The sequence below is a fragment of the Ornithorhynchus anatinus genome, chromosome 8 (genome assembly GCF_004115215.2).
Source record: "Ornithorhynchus anatinus isolate Pmale09 chromosome 8, mOrnAna1.pri.v4, whole genome shotgun sequence".
Taxonomy (NCBI): domain Eukaryota; kingdom Metazoa; phylum Chordata; class Mammalia; order Monotremata; family Ornithorhynchidae; genus Ornithorhynchus; species Ornithorhynchus anatinus.
In genome coordinates, this window is record NC_041735.1 from 56046009 (window position 1) to 56062713 (window position 16705).

Below are 16705 nucleotides of genomic sequence, written 5' to 3' on the forward strand. Positions count from 1 at the left end.
ATATGTGGACGGTGAAGCGACTGAGAGGGGGTCCCGAGGCGGATTTAGGGGCCCCGGAGGGGGGGACACACACGGTCGTTCCCCCCCCCCCTCGGTGTCTCCCCGGGCGGCGGGGTTGACGGGGCCCCGCCCGACGGCAGGAATTTCAAACTGCGCGACCGTTTCTCCCCCGCGGCCCGGCTCCAATGGCGGGGCGGGGGAGGGCGGGACGCGATTCTCGAAGGGAGTTACGCCGCGCCGGCGCTATTCGGCGAGAGGCTTTACGCTAGGAGCGTAGGGCGCCGCCCGTGGGGCCGGAGGGGGAGCGCGGCGCTGCTGGCGTTAGGCGCGCGCCGCCCGCCGACGCCGGCGGCGTGGCTTAGTGCCTTTGCGTGGCGGGGTTGACGTAGCGAAGAGGAAGAGGCGTCGCGGGTCGGAAGGAAGGTTCTAGAAAAGCGGCGGCAGAAGCGCAGCAGCGGCGGCCGCGGCAGCAGCAGCAGCAGACCGAGCAGCAGCGTTGGCGGCACCCCGGCAGCGGTGTCATTTCTCGGGCAGAGACAGTCCCCACCCCGGCGCCAGGACGAGTCCGGTTCGAGTTCGACCGCGGAGATCTCTCTCATCTCGCTCGGCTGCGGGTAATCGGGCTGAAGCGACTGAGTCCGCGATGGAGGTAACGCCGTCTCCCCCTCCCCGCCATCATGGAGGACCAACCCCACCGAGGGGAAGCCGCCCCATTCGAGCCCGGCGTTGCGGAAGGGCGGCCTGGCTCAGCGGGAAGATCCCGGGCTTGGGCGTCGGAGGTCGTGGGTTCGAATCCCGCCCCTGCCCCTTGTCAGCTGTGGGACCCTTCCCTTCCCCGGGCCTCCGTCCCCTCCTGCGTAAAATGGGGGTGGCAGCCTCACGTGGGGCCACCTGTATCTCCCCCAGCGCTTAGGCCGGTGCACATAGCGCTTAAATACCCACCTTATCATCGCGGGTTAACGAATACCGACATTATCGTTGTTATTACGGGCCCTCGGTGTGGTCCAAATGGACGTCCCAAGCGCTTAGGGCAGTGCTGTGCACGGGGGGGGGGGTGTCGATAAATAGGATGGGTGAATAGAGGCGAACTCGTCGCAGGAGGGGGGGAGAAGGGGGTGGGTTTTTTTCCCCCTCGGATCGGGCGGGCAGGAGGCCCGGGGGTTGTAAATCCGCATTGGCCCCCCCTTCCTCCTCCTCCTCCTCCTCCTCCTCCTTCCTGTACCCTCGTCGTCGTCGCTCCTCCTCCCCCCCCCTCCCGGGGCCGGTCCTGCCGTCGGCCGCCATTTTCGCCTCTTCCCTCCTCCCGCCTCTTCCCCCGGCTCCAAAATCGCCCTCCCGGACGGGGCCCGGCCTCCAGACCATCCACCCGCCTTCCCTGTCGTGCACCGCCTCGGAGCCTCCCCAAATCGGGCAGGCCGCCCGGGCCCCGGCGAACGACGAAGCAAAGAAAGAAAGAAGGAAAAAAAGGGCGGCCTCCTTCGCCGCCGCCGAAATGGCGTCATCGCTTTGGGGGAGGGAAAAGGGCGCGGAGCGGCCGGGCCGCCACCCGGCCCCAATCAGCAAGGTATCGCTTCAGCCCTCGCTGCCTCTCCGTCACCTTGGGCGGGTCACTTCTCCCGGCCCCAGTTCCCTCCTCCGTAAAATGGGGGTTGAGACCGTGAGCCCCACGTCATGGTGGCATCTGTTAAGCGCTTACGAGGTGCGGAGCGCCGCTCGAAGCGCCGGGGGAGAGACAGGGTCATCCCCCAGTCACAGTCGCCATCCCCATCTGCAGGGGATGAGGCACAGAGAAGTGAAATGACTTGCCCACAGTCACACAGCTGACAAGAGGCAGAGCCGGGAGGGGACGGGGGCTGTGTCCGACCTGCCCGATTTGCGTGGATCCACCCCCAGCGCTTAGGACAGTGCCTAGCATGTAGCAACCACTTAAATAATGCCATCATTATTATTAATAAGGGTGGCATTTGTTAAGCGCATACGAGGCGCGGAGCACCGCTCTAAGCGCTCGGGGAGAGACAGGGTCATCCGGTTGTCCCACGTAAGGCTCACGGTAATAGTGATGTTGGTATTTGTTAAGGGCTTACTATGTGCCGAGCACTGTTCTAAGCGCTGGGATAGATACAGGGTCATCAGGCTGTCCCACGTGAGGCTCACGGTCATAATTCCCATTTTACAGATGAGGGAACTGAGGCACAGAGAAGTGAAGTGACTGGCCCCCAGTCACACAGCCGACAAGTGGCAGAGCTGGGATTTGAACCCATGACCTCTGGATCCCAAACCCGGACTCTTTCCACCGAGCCACGCTGCTTCTCATTTGCAGATGAGGGAACTGAGGCACAGAGAAGTGAAGTGACGTGCCCACAGTCACACAGCAGACAAGTGGCAGAGCCGGGGTGGGAGATGGACTGTGTCCCACCTACCTGATTTGCGTGTATCCACCCCCAGCGCTTAGTGCAGTGCCTAGCACCTAGTAAGCACTTAATGCCATCATTATTAATGTTGGCATTTGTCAAGCGCTTACTATATGCAGAGCACTGTTCTAAGCGCTGGGGGAGATACAGGATCATCAGGTTTTCCCACATGAGGTTCCCAGTCTTCATCGCCATTTTACAGATGAGGTCACTGACGCCCAGTGAAGTGACTGAAAATAAAAATGGTGGTTATTCGTTAAGTGCTTATTATGTGCAGAGCACTGTTCTGAGAGCTGGGGGTTACAAGGTGATGAGGTGGTCTCGCGTGGGGCTCCCAGTTTTCAGCCCCATTTTACAGATGAGGTCACTGAGGCCCAGAGAAGTGAAGTGACTGGCCCAAAGTCACACAGCTGGCAAGCGGCCGAGTTGGGATTCGAACCCACGACCTCTGACTCCCAAGTCCGGGCTCTTTCCACTGAGCCACGCTGCTTGCCCACAGTGACGCAGCTGACAAGTGGCAGAGAGGGGATTTGAACCGTGACCCCTGACTCCCAAGCCCGGGCTCTTTCCACAGAGCCACGCGCTGTTCTAAGCGCTGCGCGGATACAAGGTGATGAGGTTGTCCCACGTGGGGCTCACAGTCCTCATCCCCCTTTTACTGGTGGCCGAAGGCCAGGAGGAGAAGGAGGAGGCTGTCCGGCTCCCACTCGCAGGGTCAAGGAAGGCGACTTGAGGGAGGGGATTCCCGGAGAGGAAAGCCGGCCACTAGGCCATAAAGTTTTTTTTAAAAAAAAATAAGCCCGTGACGTGCATTTTTCCCCTCTGCCCCTCCATCTTAGAGCAGTTCCTTTTTGCTTTTAATCTAGGGTGGCCCTGGGGGGATCGTGGCTTTAGGAAAGACGGGGAACCTAGAAACGGGAGAGGGCCTCGGGGTTGCTGAACGTTTTTCTTCGTCACAGATGACTTGGCCCAAAGGCCCAGCTTGTGTGGAAGGCCTGTAAACCTTCAACGTTTAACAGTAAGGCCTGTCGGTCATTTTTGAGGCCTGTTTTTTTTTTTTTTTTTTAAAAATAAAGTGGCATTTTGTAAATGCAACTAAAGCCCACATGTCTTGTGCTTGACGTCTTGGTTTAAAAGGTAGGGACCAGAGTTGGACCTTTTAGAGCAACCCAGGCCAGATGGCCTTGCTGTTTTCTGGAATTGCAGAACTTGGAATTAAGACTTAATTGACGACTTGCCTATAATCTACCCCAGGGATTCTGAATTTATTGACACCCAAACTTGTCTGTGGTCTACATTAGGCATTTTGTGTAGAGAAATAGGGTATCTAAGCAGGGACCACCTATCATCCATCATCCCACGAATGATTTCATGCGTTTGGCCTCTTTCAGCAATGTACACGTAGTAAATGCCCAGTATACTATTGATGATATGAGCACAGCTGTAGAAAAACAAGAGGGGCTATACCTTGGCTAAAGTTTTTGAATGGGACTTTTTTTTTCTTTTTTGGATGCCTTCTATTCAATTTTAAATCGTTGAAGCTTAGGGTAGAACAGCCCATTAACACGAGATGTTCTTTTTAAAAAGAAAATTCACCTAATTGCCGGTCAGGGAACTTTTACTCCTCAAACACAATTGTGCCCCATGTCTTTTCTGTGCGTAATCAGAAACACTTTCTCTCACTATATAAATTTAATAAATTCTTACAGTTGCAGTGGTGCACTCGGTGCAGTCCACATTGACATGAGGCAGTACTGAACCAAATTGTTCTTAACTTTAAGGGTTTTTTGCCGATCAGAATATTGAATAAATCTCCTTTAGCTTCTCCCCTGCCCTTAAAAGGAAACCCTCTGCTTCTTCATATCTTCCATTGCATTTTTGTTAGGTACAAAATGCGTGCACACAAGAGAAAAGTTAACAGGTGGCAAATTTTGCAGGTGTCTATGTGAATACTTCTTTCCAAAAATATTGTTAACTTAAAGTACATTTTGTTCCTTTCAATTAGGTTTTGAATAGGTGTAACCTCAGGCTCTCAAACTTGAATCGTTGGTACTCTAAAATTAGGATGTAACTGCTTTTTAAAGGTCCGGTGACTCACAGAAATGGCAACCAAAAAGTGCATTAATGGGTTCCACCTCTTTTCAGAGAGATATTAGGTGACCCTTGACTCCCAATTATTGTCCCGGCTTCTTTCTTCCTCCTCTTGACCCCCATTTTGGGGTCATTCTTTGCCATTTGGAACTTCCACCAGAGGGCAGGAAGGGCCAAGGAAGTGAAGGGACATTCAAATTAGTCAGTTTCAGGTGTGGGGGAATGTGGAGTCTACGGAATAATAGTATTTAGCGCTCGCTGTGTTGCCAGAGTGCTGGGAAATAATTATACACAGGTGAGGATTAGACAGGATGCCTATCTCTTTAGGGGATGGGGAGGGCACACACTAAAGAACTTTCAGTTGTTCGTGTAGTCCATCCCATATCTTTGGATTGGGTAATTCGTCCCCCAAGTTTCCTGATGGCAACATGAGGTGCTTCCAAGAATCAAGCAAGAGCGCAGTAATCGCTATTTCGATGTACGGATTTCTCCTTGGCTTTCTAGGAGGTAAAGGAAAAGCAATCGTAGATAGAAGGCTTTTATTTAAGGGGAAGTACTAAGTACCAATGCTCTTTCATTTTTGACTTCAGAGAGAAAAGGAACAATTTCGTAAATTGTTCATTGGTGGCTTGAGCTTTGAAACCACAGAAGAAAGTTTGAGAAACTACTACGAGCAATGGGGAAAACTTACAGACTGTGTGGTAAGTTATTTAACTTTCTGAGAAGAATAACCTATTTGTTAATATATTGATGGCTTTGATGTGGTGCTGTTTGTTGGGTTTTTTTTTTAATTTTGAAATGATCACTTACCTGCAGAAAATGATAGATTCTGGTGTAAATCCAATGAAATTTGTCATAATCGTATGGTTGTATACTAGTATAACTTAGTATACATTAATAAACTTGTACATGCTATTAAAACTTCTAAAAAATCATTCTATTTTTTTATTTCAAGTGTGGTGTTTTTTATCTGTTATTGATATAGTTTAAAAGCTTTGTGGTGGAACATTGAAACTCTTGACTATTTCTAGGTAATGAGGGATCCGGCAAGCAAACGATCCAGGGGATTTGGTTTTGTGACATTTTCATCTATGGCCGAAGTTGACGCAGCAATGTCTGCAAGACCTCATTCAATTGATGGAAGAGTGGTTGAGCCTAAAAGAGCAGTAGCCAGAGAGGTGAGCGGAGCTTGATCTTTGTGACTCGGGTCACAGTGTGAGTCTTGGAGTAATTTTGGTGGAGTGGTCTGATTCAGACAGACCTTTACTTTAAGTTGGTTCTGGGCTTTTATTCTCTGCTGGGAAGTGCTGCACTGTGACTTCAGAGCCAGGGCTAAAAATTTTAAACTGATTTTTTGCCTCATGATAAGCATGCATGATGATTTCGTGAATCAAAACCCGCGCAGGTGCAAACAACCTATATTTTGTATGTGTGTGTCCTCAAGGAATCTGGAAAACCTGGGGCTCATGTTACTGTGAAGAAACTGTTTGTTGGTGGAATTAAAGAAGATACTGAAGAACATCACCTTAGGGACTACTTTGAGGAATATGGGAAAATTGATACCATTGAAATAATTACAGATAGACAATCTGGTAAAAAACGGGGCTTTGGCTTTGTTACATTTGATGACCATGACCCTGTGGATAAAATTGTGTGTAAGTATGCACTGCTTTTTGGCCAATTTTGGAATATCGAGAAGACAAGTTTTATGTATGTGGTTATCTCATTTTCCCTACCGATCCTCCCTTAAACCTTGCTTATTCTTTACAATGCCCAAGTACTATAAAACGTGCTGACCGGTCTATTTGAAAATTGCAGTGCAGAAATACCATACCATCAATGGCCATAATGCAGAAGTAAGAAAAGCCTTATCTAGGCAAGAAATGCAGGAAGTTCAAAGTTCTAGGAGTGGAAGAGGAGGTAGGTGGTGCTGTGGCTTGGTTCTTTATAGATTCACTTGATTAAAACTAATACTAATTGGCGGTTAATAACTTTAGGTAACTTTGGTTTTGGAGATTCACGTGGTGGTGGTGGAAATTTTGGACCAGGACCTGGAAGCAATTTCAGAGGTGGATCTGGTAAGGCCAACTTGAGAGGATGTATTGCTCTTTGATTTTTGAGGAGGGGGTTGGGGGAGTTCAGCTTATCTACAAAGTCCAATCCTGAAACAGTGGACCCAGAAAATTAGATCTGAGTTTGTACCTCTCCAACCAAATGAAGCCAGCTCCTTGCCTTCAGGCAGTATACAAACTGTGAAATTGTCAACTTTTACTCTTGCAGTGTAGGTTACTCAGATCCTCCATAATGTGTGTTTTTACACACTCTGAATAAAACGCTGTTCCGGGAATTTGGGGGCATTCTGAAAACCTGCAAGGTCAAAAGTAACAGACTCAGGCGTGGGCCTTGATCAAAGTGAATGAACTGTGGGTTTTCTTAAAGGTGGGCTTTATTAAAAAATATAACCCCAAGATTCTAGAATAAGAACTGTTACTGAAGTAGTTTAGTAATTTACATTAAAAGCTGAGCTAATAAACAAAACAGTTTTGCCAAGAGGAAACTTATTAACCATACTGTCTGTAAATTTCATCCATTGAGCGGTAAGGAGCAAAACGTATCAATCAATGGAATTTATTGAGCACGTGCTGTGTGCAGAGCACGGTACTAAGTGCTTGGGAAAGCTCAACACGGCAGAGTTGGTAGACATGATCCCTGGAAAGAAAACTCTCAGAGCTCCCAGGGGAAGAGAAGCGCTCAGGTATTTACTGAGTGTTTATGGAATGGAAAACCCTGTATTGGGCAATTAAGATGTACAAGAGAAGTAAAGGCCCCATGCCTGCCCAGGCTTACTACTCAAATTTGGGTTGTCCTTTATCCCGTGGAAGAACACCATCGTGGGCCCCGGGGTGGGTAACCCATCCTGGGCAACGATTCTCTTAACCCCAGTCCTCATTCCTGTGTGAAGTTCCTTATTTCATACAAGCTAACTACCTAATTTTGTAGACTTTTTCTCTCCATCCCACTTATTGTTTCTGCCTTGTGAAACCTGGTATTGTGAAACATACTCCAAAAAAGCATGGAGGTAACTTCTCGTTCGATAGACCGTCAGAACTATTGTGTGGGCAGCTAATTGAGCAGGACAGCGCTTGGGAGAGTACAATACACCAAGAAACAGATGCAGTCTCTGCTCACAATGAATGTACAGTCTAGAGGGTGAGACAGTGGGCTTCAGGGCAAATAGACTTTAGTTGTGCTCTTGCTCAGTCCCCAATTAGTCAAGTTTAATTGACCTATTACCACTTCTGCCACTCTAGGGCTTTGGGTTACCAAATTCTTAAAGCGTTGTAGTTAGTCTGGCTGGAGAAAATCACGTTCACTTGGGTTTCATTTTGGTTTTGGAATTCTCTGGGATGTAGTTTCCTGGAGCAGTTTAGTTTATATCTAAATACCTAGATTCGGTCAGTGGTATTGAGTGCTTACTGTGTGCGGAGCACTGAACTGTTTGGGAGTTGGGTAGACATGATGTCTGGCTGTAAGGAGCTTAGTCTGGAGTGGGGAGAAAACTTGATAGTGACAGGGGAAATTGCAGAAGATGAAGGATCTGTTACACAAGTGCTGGTGGGGTCAGGCGAACAGCAGTGCATGGGCAAGTAAAGGAAATGAGGGCTTATAAAGGGAAGACCTCATGGAGGAGATTTTAGTGGGACTTTGAAAGGGCGGAGAGTGGGCATCTGTTGGATATGAAGTGGGGAGGGTTTCCAGACCACGGAGGATGTGAGATGGGTGAGATTGAGGTGCTGTAGTTTTAGTAGGAAATTATCAAGATATGGTAGGAGTTAGTCGATAGCACAGACACATTTCCTGGCCACAATGAGCTTACAGTCTAAAGGAGGAAACATGAAATAAATTACAGCTGTATGTATAAATACTGGGGGTGAATAAAGGGAGCAAGTTGGTGATGCAGAAGAGAGTGGGAGAGGAGGAAAGGGCTTTGGGAAGGCCTCTTGGAGATGTCTTCAATGAGGCTTTGAAGGAGGGAATAGTAATTTGTCAGATAGGGAGGGCATTCCAGGCCAGAAGCAGGATGTGGGTGAGGGGTCAGCAGTGAGATAGACGAGATGTAGGCACAGTGGGAAGGTTAACATTAGAGGAGCAAAGTGTGCGGGCTGGGTTGTAGGAGAGCAGCGAGTTGAAGTAGGAGAGAGCAGAGTGACTGCTTTAAAGCCAATGCTGGGGAATTTCCCTGAGTGGGAGAGCTGATTGAATCCCTTGAAGTGAATGGTAAGGAGTTCTGTTCAAAGCGGAGCATCCTCATGGGCAGCCTTTGGAGGTTTTTGAGGACCGAACGGCTGCTTAGAAAAACGATCTGGGGAGCAGGGTGAAATTTGGACTGGAGCGGGGGAAGAGGCAGAGAGTGAGTGAGGAGCCTGATAGGAGAGTGTTTGGATTAGCGTTGTAGGAGTTTGGCTGGAGCGAAAGAGGTGGATCCTAGGGATATTGTTAAGTAGAACTGACAGTATTGGATCACAGACTGCAGGCTTTTAAATGGGGAAGAAGAAAAAAGCAATGAGCATTTAACCCTTTTTTTTTTCCTTTTTCTTTTCGTGTCTTCCACAGATGGATATGGAAGCGGTCGTGGTTTTGGGGATGGTTACAATGGGTATGGCGGAGGACCTGGAGGTTAGTGTTGGTCTTGTAGCTTCTGTTCCATCTGGGTGTTTCCCCAGTTGGTTGTTTGGTAACTTGTTCTGTGTACTGATGGACCGTGCCTTTCCTACCATGCTTTCTTTTTTCAACTACCTAGTCCAAGCTTGTCGTTATACTTTTTCTGTTTGTAAAAGTTTGAGGTCTCCCCCCCCCTCCCCCCCAAAATTTTCTCTCCATATTTAATAGAGTTCACTATCAGTGTAATTGGAACTTGGGAGGGATTGCTTTGGCAGGTTACTGGCTGCCAGACTTTTTTCTCTGTAAACAGTAAATGATAAACATCTTTGTCACAATTGTGACTGGTTTAACTCTCAATTTAGAGAAACAAGAGGTTTCTCTAGGGATAGCTACATCACTCTAGGGATGCCTGTGATGATGTAATAGGGCGTATATAAAAGAGTCAGCTCATTGGCCCAAGCATAAGCACCCCTGACGTTCTTCCTGACTGTTGATGTTTTTAAAAGTGTTGACTTAACCAGAGAAGGTGCAAGCAATGTGAGTAGGGAAGAGTCCAGCCCATCTCCTTGCCTGGCAGCAATTCATCCATCTTCGTATTTGAGTTTGGCACCCTTGATATAAAACTACTCAAGTTTAAAGAAGGTTCTCAGAAATAGCTGGGTAATCTTAGCATTCTAGTTCTCAGAGGAAACTCGGGTGGTATGAAAACTTGGTCAGGTGGATATATCCCCTCATCCTAGATTTTACCTGGAATTGACATTATTCTTGGTCTCCTAATGTGCACAGAAAATATTTAGAGGATTATCCCAGTCGTGGTGGTTTTTATTGGGGGTAAATGGCTTTCCTTTAAGATAGGGGCTCACACCTACTAGCCTTATGGCTTAGTTTAGGATACATTTCTTTCAGAATTCTTTAAAAGTCAAGCATCAGAGCAGGTGAATAAATTTCCAGGAGGATTATGCAGGCTATATTCTTAGATCCATTTATAAAGGAAATGCCTAGGGGGGTGTAGATTGGGATGTTCTCTGTCTTTCAAGATGTGAAGTAATTACTTAAGGCTTATTTTATAATAGGTGGCAATTTTGGAGGTAGTCCTGGTTATGGAGGAGGAAGAGGAGGATATGGTGGTGGAGGAGGAGGACCTGGCTATGGCAACCAGGGTGGGGGCTACGGAGGTGGTTATGACAACTATGGAGGAGGTAATACATTTGTGTAAAACTTGAACTGGGTATTTGGAATTCATGATATTGACTTGAGAATTTGGGGGAATTTATAAACTGCCAAAATCAGTGCACTTTTTTGCTTTCTAATAGTGTAGATCAGTATCTAGAATGCTAATATCTTACACTTGCTGTCTTTCTGAATCTTATCTACTTTAAATGTTCAGTTTGTAGTGAGAGTTGAATATTGGAATGTGTGGTGAATTAGCAGTTGACTTGTGCACGCTATACTTTTCTTAAATTCTCAGGCAATTACGGAAGTGGAAACTATAATGATTTTGGAAACTACAACCAACAACCTTCCAATTACGGTCCAATGAAGAGTGGAAACTTTGGTGGTAGCAGGAACATGGGAGGACCATATGGTGGTGGAGGTATTAAATAAGTGATGAATAATAGTGGGACCAAGCAAATGTGAATTTAATTTTGATAGGCTTTTTGTGCCATAAACCTTATCGGTAGTATATTATCTTTAAAAGAAATTTGTGCCGTGGGTAGAGGAGGGATGGCTGCTGCTAACTGAATAGGCCTCCACAAGATTGGGGCACATAACGTAGATCATCTTGCTTTGACATGAAGCGCCGAGACTCGAGTACTGTTGCCAGGAACTACAGTGTCATGGTTATGATTTTGGAAATCTGAATGTGCAACGATCAACGTAATTACACAGTCATACAAAAAAGACCTCGTTAGTTGCAAAACCAAACTGATTTACAAAGCAGCTTTTGCTTCTAAAGTGATTTTTTGCAGTAGACTTGGGCCACCCTTTAATTTGGAAAAGAGGCCCGGCAAGCCTAACTGAGTCAATCTGCAGTCTAGGAATCTAACTTTTCCTACGTGGTGCAGCTCGCCTGTCATTTCTGACCCCTGAGAGAGGAGGAATTTTTCAGCAGAGAAACCTGGAAAAGGACCAAATGATTTTCTGAATCCTAAACTGCTTACTCTTGGGTTTGTAAATCATGTCGCTGTTGAACATCATTAGATGCCGGTATCAACCCCCTCCAAAAAATGAAGTGAACCCATCTCCCAAGTGTCACGTGTAGTTCCATTTCTTTGTCTTGGTCCTCATCTTTTTGTGGTTAGTTCAAAGCTGGTGAAGTGTGTCCCCTAGAAGCAATGGGGAATGCTGCTCAACTCGCTCTTGATTTTGCCAGCCAGAATATATTCCCCTGCTATCCCAGCTAAAGAGATAAACCTATATTCCCCAAATGCCCTTGCTCTGGCCACAGGCGAACACCTTGACAATATCCTCATTAAAGATTAAGTCAAGGTGCTATGCCCTCAGTAGAGTTAAAAGCACACGTAAAACTTTTTAGGTTAACTCTTACACTGAGATGTTTTAGTGATTCTATGTTTTCTTTTACTCTCCTAAAACTGTAGGGAATTATGGTCCTGGAGGAAGTGGAGGAAGTGGGGGATATGGAGGGAGAAGCCGATATTAAGCCTTTTCCTATTTTGCAGTGGGTAAGTATATCTTTATATGAGTACTAAAACTGCTATTTTTCTTGGGAGACATAGCTGCAGGAGTTAAAGCTTTTTAGGATCATGTTATCTTTCCTTTAAAAATTGGTTAGATGAATAATTTCATAACCTATTTTTTTTTTACTCTTTACTTCTGTTGAAACAGGCTTCACTGTATAAATAGGAGAGGATGAGAGCCCAGAGGTAACAGAAACAGCTTCAGGTTATCGAAATAACAATGTTAAGGAAACTCTTATCTCAGTCATGCATAAATATGCAGTGATATGGCAGAAGACACCAGAGCAGATGCAGAGAGCCATTTTGTGAATGGATTGGATTATTTAATAACATTACCTTACTGTGGAGGAAGGATTGTAAATGCCTTTGAGACAGTTTCTTAGCTTTTTAATTGTTGTTTCTTTCTAGTGGTCTTTGTAAGAGTGTAGAAGCATTCCTTCTTTGATAATGTTAAATTTGTAAGTTTCAGGTGACATGTGAAACCTTTTTTAAGATTTTTCTCAAAGTTTTGAAAAAGCTATTAGCTAGGATCATGGTGTAATAAGACATAACGTTTTCCTTTACAAAAAATTTAAGTGCGTGTGTAGAGTTAAGAAGCTGTTGTACATTTATGATTTAATAAAATAATTCTAAAGGAACTTGTGTAATTTTAGAGTTTTTTTTAAACTAAGTTAAGGAGCGGGCAGTATAATTAAGGTCCATTGCATAGCTAATTGTTGCATATGTCAAAGTTTAATGCTGGTCAGAAAAAGTGTTTTATGTCTGCGATTTATCAGGATTAAGTATCTAGATAACATAAGGGATATCTCTGCAAGGAGAAACACCTTTTTAGATCTTTTAGATGCTGCTTCTTCAATGCAAGGAAAGGAAATACCCCCCAGCGAGGTACTCTTCAGGGACACAGGTCTAGTACAAGAGAACTCTTGAAAACGCCTACTAAATTCAGCCAGTCTTAAAAAACTGTGCTGTATTTCTGCAAAGCTTTAACCACAGTAGTTTTATAAGGATGCCATCGAAAGCTGAGGGTGTAGAGCAAAATAGTTCTAAGCTTCAGTTAAACTTCTTTAGGTAAGATCTTATTTACTTTTCCTTTCTTAATGTTCAAAAAAAAAAAAAAACGAGATAAACTAATGCCAAGTCTACTCTTTCAGTATAGTGGTTATTATGTGTAGTTTAACATAGCAATAAATTGAGTTAACCGTTACCAACTGGAGAACGTAAATTTTTGTGAATCATGTTCTGATTATGTTAAAGTGACATTACAAAAACCTTCCGGTTCGGTTTACTTTTTTTTTTTTTTCCCACCCTTAGCAGAAACGTACCTGCTTAACATGTCTTTTTTCCCTGCTGGAATTTTAGCGTTGATATGAACCCTGGACAAGCATAGTCTGCTGCCACAAAGACTAAAGTGCTACATTTCAACAGCCGAGACAAGCAAGTGATCATTAATAAAGCTTTTCTTGGGTTCCTTCAGTGGTGTTGGTAGTAAAATGGTAGGTAAAAATCAGACCTCAAGTCAATAGATACATTACGAAGTGCATGCACTTCCCACCTACACATTCCACTGGCTTTTAATACATAGTGCTTGGAGCAGAGCGTTGGGTTTGGCGAAATGAGGCGGTTGCCGGACATGTTGAAGGCTCCAGGAAGTGAAGTGAGATGCTAAATTCTAAGAAAGCGTCGAGGTGGCTGTCCTTGAGGCTTGCTGCCGAACTTTTCCAGCCCTACTGTAGCACAGGTTTCTGTTCAATAGAGGTAGAGCTCCCAAAAGTTTATATTCACCTTTAATATCATCAACCGACTCAAGGGTATTAGGGTTGAATGTCCTGGGCTTCATTGCCCAAATGAAAACACCCAGCCAGAAGTAGGGGTTTGTAGGAAGCAAGTGGTTTTTTTTTGGTTTTTTTTCCTGGTGGTTTTTCTTTGATGCTTGCCCTTAGTGGAGTTACTATAATTCTCAGACCACCACTGAAGTTGCCTAGGGACTGTGAGACAAAAATGACAAAGCCTCTTCAGACACACTTTTTTTTTCTTGGCAGGACGGTGTCTTGCTGCAGGTAACTAATGAAGAAGTGGTCAACCACAGAAACCTTCAAGAAATCAGAAATTCTGTCCCATCTGAAATAGGTTTTTATTGGTCTCTACACCAGTTTAATTTAGATGAAAGGAATATGTATCCTGATAATAAAGACAAAAAAACCTCAATGAAGGATTGTGTGTGGATTTCAATAACATGATCATAAATGCTTGTAACTTTGTAAACTAATTTCCAACTGGCTAGACCGTTGTATTATGTTTAAAATTAGGCTTTCAAGCAGACATACTAGTTTTTTAATAAAAAAAAAAAGTTTTGTACCAAAGTAGTTCGCGGTGATTACGCAAAACGTGTACATCTTCGTTAACTTGCACGGAAGTGTGCCGTATTCCTGGTCTAATTCTGAAAAAGGTCTCCATTTTCCATGTGCAGTTCTGGTACAAATGGTTTGTCACCCTTGCTGGTTAAATTGTGAATATGCCTGATCATTTTGAGGATTGGTGGCTATCTGCTCAGTCTTGACATCTGGTAATGCGGTTTCAGTGAGCAGTGCTAGCTGAATGCACGGGACTGCTTTTAGGCCTCCCAGTGAAAGGTTAGCTGCATTTTATTTAATGCTGGAGTAACCAAAGCAAAGAGATACTAGTTACTGGAATTGTGGAGACCCATGATGAATTGAAATGTGCACTTAGACCTAGATAGGGAAACGTTCTGGTTTTCTATAAGTCGGTGTCGTTCTCTAGTACCAGGTGGGTTTTGCTTAGGATGAAATGTGAAATCTCTAACTTTAAATCACCTTAGCTTGTGCCAGTGTCTTTATCTCTCTGAACCAGTTTCCTTCTGAAAAAATGTGGTTCTATACCTCTCCTCCCTTCGCAGAGAGGGTGAGAACAAAATGAAAAGTAATGTGAGTGCCCTTTGAAAAAAGTGTGCAAAAAATGCCCTAGAGAGACAGTCACGGGAGGAGGGATTTGGGGTTCCTTTTCTGCAGTGGAAACTTGCCTAAACTTGGGTTAGCCGGAAGAGAGGTAGGAGGCGGAGCCTTTTGAAAACTTAATCCATTTTCTGCAGGTGACTTAAAACAGCAGAGCCTGAGCAGTGCTCCTGAAGACCTCCCCAGTGCAGCAGGCAGTTGGCAGGTTGGGTTCAATAAAATGAACTGCTCAACTAATGGGCTTTTCTTGTTAAACAGCAGTGCCTCTGGGCACCAGCATGCCACTCTGCCAACCCCAGAGCTCTCCCAAGGCCAAGTTCACCCAAACACTTCCATTTATCCAGCACTGGCAACTTGCATCTTTATCCTTTGAAGATGGGCTGGACCTCTCTGAGGGCTGGGTTTGTACCTTGTTTATTCCACGTTAAAACCTTAACGATTGCAAACACCCCAGTCTTTGCACTTTATATCTCTACTCGTTCTAGGGAACAGGGTTAGTCTCCACAGCATCTTTTAGAAGTGACTGAGTTCCCTGATGATGGTATTTACTGAGCACCAGCTATGTGCAGAGCACTGTGCTAAGTGCTTGGGAGAGTATGAGTTGATAAACACAAACAGCAGGGTTTGTGTGGATCTTATTTGTTATTTATCCCATCTTCAGCTTCCAGCACTTATGTGTACATCTAATTAACATTAATGTCAGTCTTCCCTTTTAGACTTTATTATGAGCAGGGAATGTGTCTCCTGATGCTTGTAGTCTCCCAAGCCCTTAGTACAGTGTTCTGCATATAGTAAGCAATCCAATGACATTGTCTAGAGAGGGAGATGAAATCATGGATATGTAGAGTCATGCTTTGGGGCCCAGGGAGGGGTGAATGTCATGTGATTAAAGGGTTCAAATCATCACGTATAAGCGATGCAAAAGGGAGGAGTAGAGGATGTAAAGGCTTAGTCGGGAAAAGCTTCTTGGAAGGGATGTAATTTTTACTGAGGCTTTGAAGGTGGGGAGAGGTGGTCTCATCGAGAGGGAGGGTGGTCCAGGTAAGAGGAAGTGGGTGAGGGGTTGACAGCCAGATAGATAATGTGTAGGTTACTGTAGGAACTAAACTCGTGTGGGTTGTAGGAAAGGAGTGAGGTAAAGTAGAAGAGAGCTGAATGGATGGCCCAAAAGCTGTTAATAAGTTTGAGGGGGAGGTGGATGGGCAACAATTGAAGGTTTTTGAGGAGTGGAGTGAAACAAACCAAATGGCTTTAGGGAAAGCAACCTGGGCAGCAGAGTGAAGGAGTGAAGTGGGGAAATGACAGGCTGCGGGGAACCTCTAAGTTTTAAATGGGAGTTTAGGACTCCCATTTTAGTGATGCTTAGGTCCCCCTTGCATTCACTCCCATCTGCTGTGGGCAGAGTGATGCTGAGACGGGACAACTTGCTACACCCAACCATCTCTTACAAACCTACCATCAGCTTCCATGGGATGACATTGGTTCTAATACGGATGGTCTACACTAGCATTTTTCAGTTTCTGGGGTGGGTGATGAAATCACTGCTATGTGGTTCTAAGACTCATACTGATGGTCTACACCAGTGTTACTCAATTTGCTCAATTTCAGTTTCTGGGATATGTGGTAAAAATTACTGCAATGTGGGTCACAAGCCTGGAATGATGAAGTATAGATCATTTATTGAGCGCTTACTGGGTGCAGAGCACTGTACTAAGTGCTTGGGAGACTACAATATTACAGTTGGTAGCCACATTCCCTGACCTCAATGAGTTTACATTCTAGAGGGAGAGAGAGAAGCAGGATTTTACCTGTCGTGTCCATGGCAGGAGAGGGGAGGATACAAATGCACCGTGGGATAAGGCTGTGTATCTTA

The 16705-nt window shown here is 45.4% G+C and overlaps 1 protein-coding gene across 3 annotated transcripts; it reads left to right on the top strand.

The window, feature by feature from the left end:
* The first annotated feature begins 440 nt into the window (after positions 1-440).
* On the top strand, positions 441-14072 carry HNRNPA2B1 (heterogeneous nuclear ribonucleoprotein A2/B1). 3 transcript variants are annotated; one of them, XR_486044.3, is made up of 12 exons: positions 441-649; positions 5093-5203; positions 5534-5680; positions 5947-6157; positions 6321-6422; positions 6500-6580; positions 9117-9179; positions 10238-10363; positions 10633-10758; positions 11765-11848; positions 13223-13356; positions 13903-14072. XR_486044.3 is itself a non-coding variant. In XM_001509976.6 (11 exons), exons 1-10 carry the CDS (start codon positions 644-646, stop codon positions 11824-11826), a joined length of 1035 nt encoding a protein of 344 aa, XP_001510026.1. In that variant the 5' UTR covers positions 442-643; the 3' UTR covers positions 11827-11848; positions 12012-12501. The 3 variants fall into 3 exon arrangements, 2 of the variants coding, with proteins under 2 accessions (XP_001510026.1, XP_003430726.1); XM_001509976.6 differs by lacking the exons at positions 13223-13356; positions 13903-14072 and adding an exon at positions 12012-12501 and having other exon boundaries at positions 442-649; XM_003430678.5 differs by lacking the exons at positions 10238-10363; positions 13223-13356; positions 13903-14072 and adding an exon at positions 12012-12501 and having other exon boundaries at positions 443-649.
* The last annotated feature ends 2633 nt before the right edge of the window (positions 14073-16705 follow it).

What these genes read in the sequence shown, in the direction of transcription:
- HNRNPA2B1 (XM_001509976.6), top strand. An exon ending in TTCTAGGAGTGGAAGAGGAG is followed by an intron (nt 6,423 to 6,499) that starts GTAGGTGGTGCT and finishes TAATAACTTTAG; the next exon opens with GTAACTTTGGTTTTGGAGAT. An exon ending in AGGACCATATGGTGGTGGAG is followed by an intron (nt 10,759 to 11,764) that starts GTATTAAATAAG and finishes CTAAAACTGTAG; the next exon opens with GGAATTATGGTCCTGGAGGA.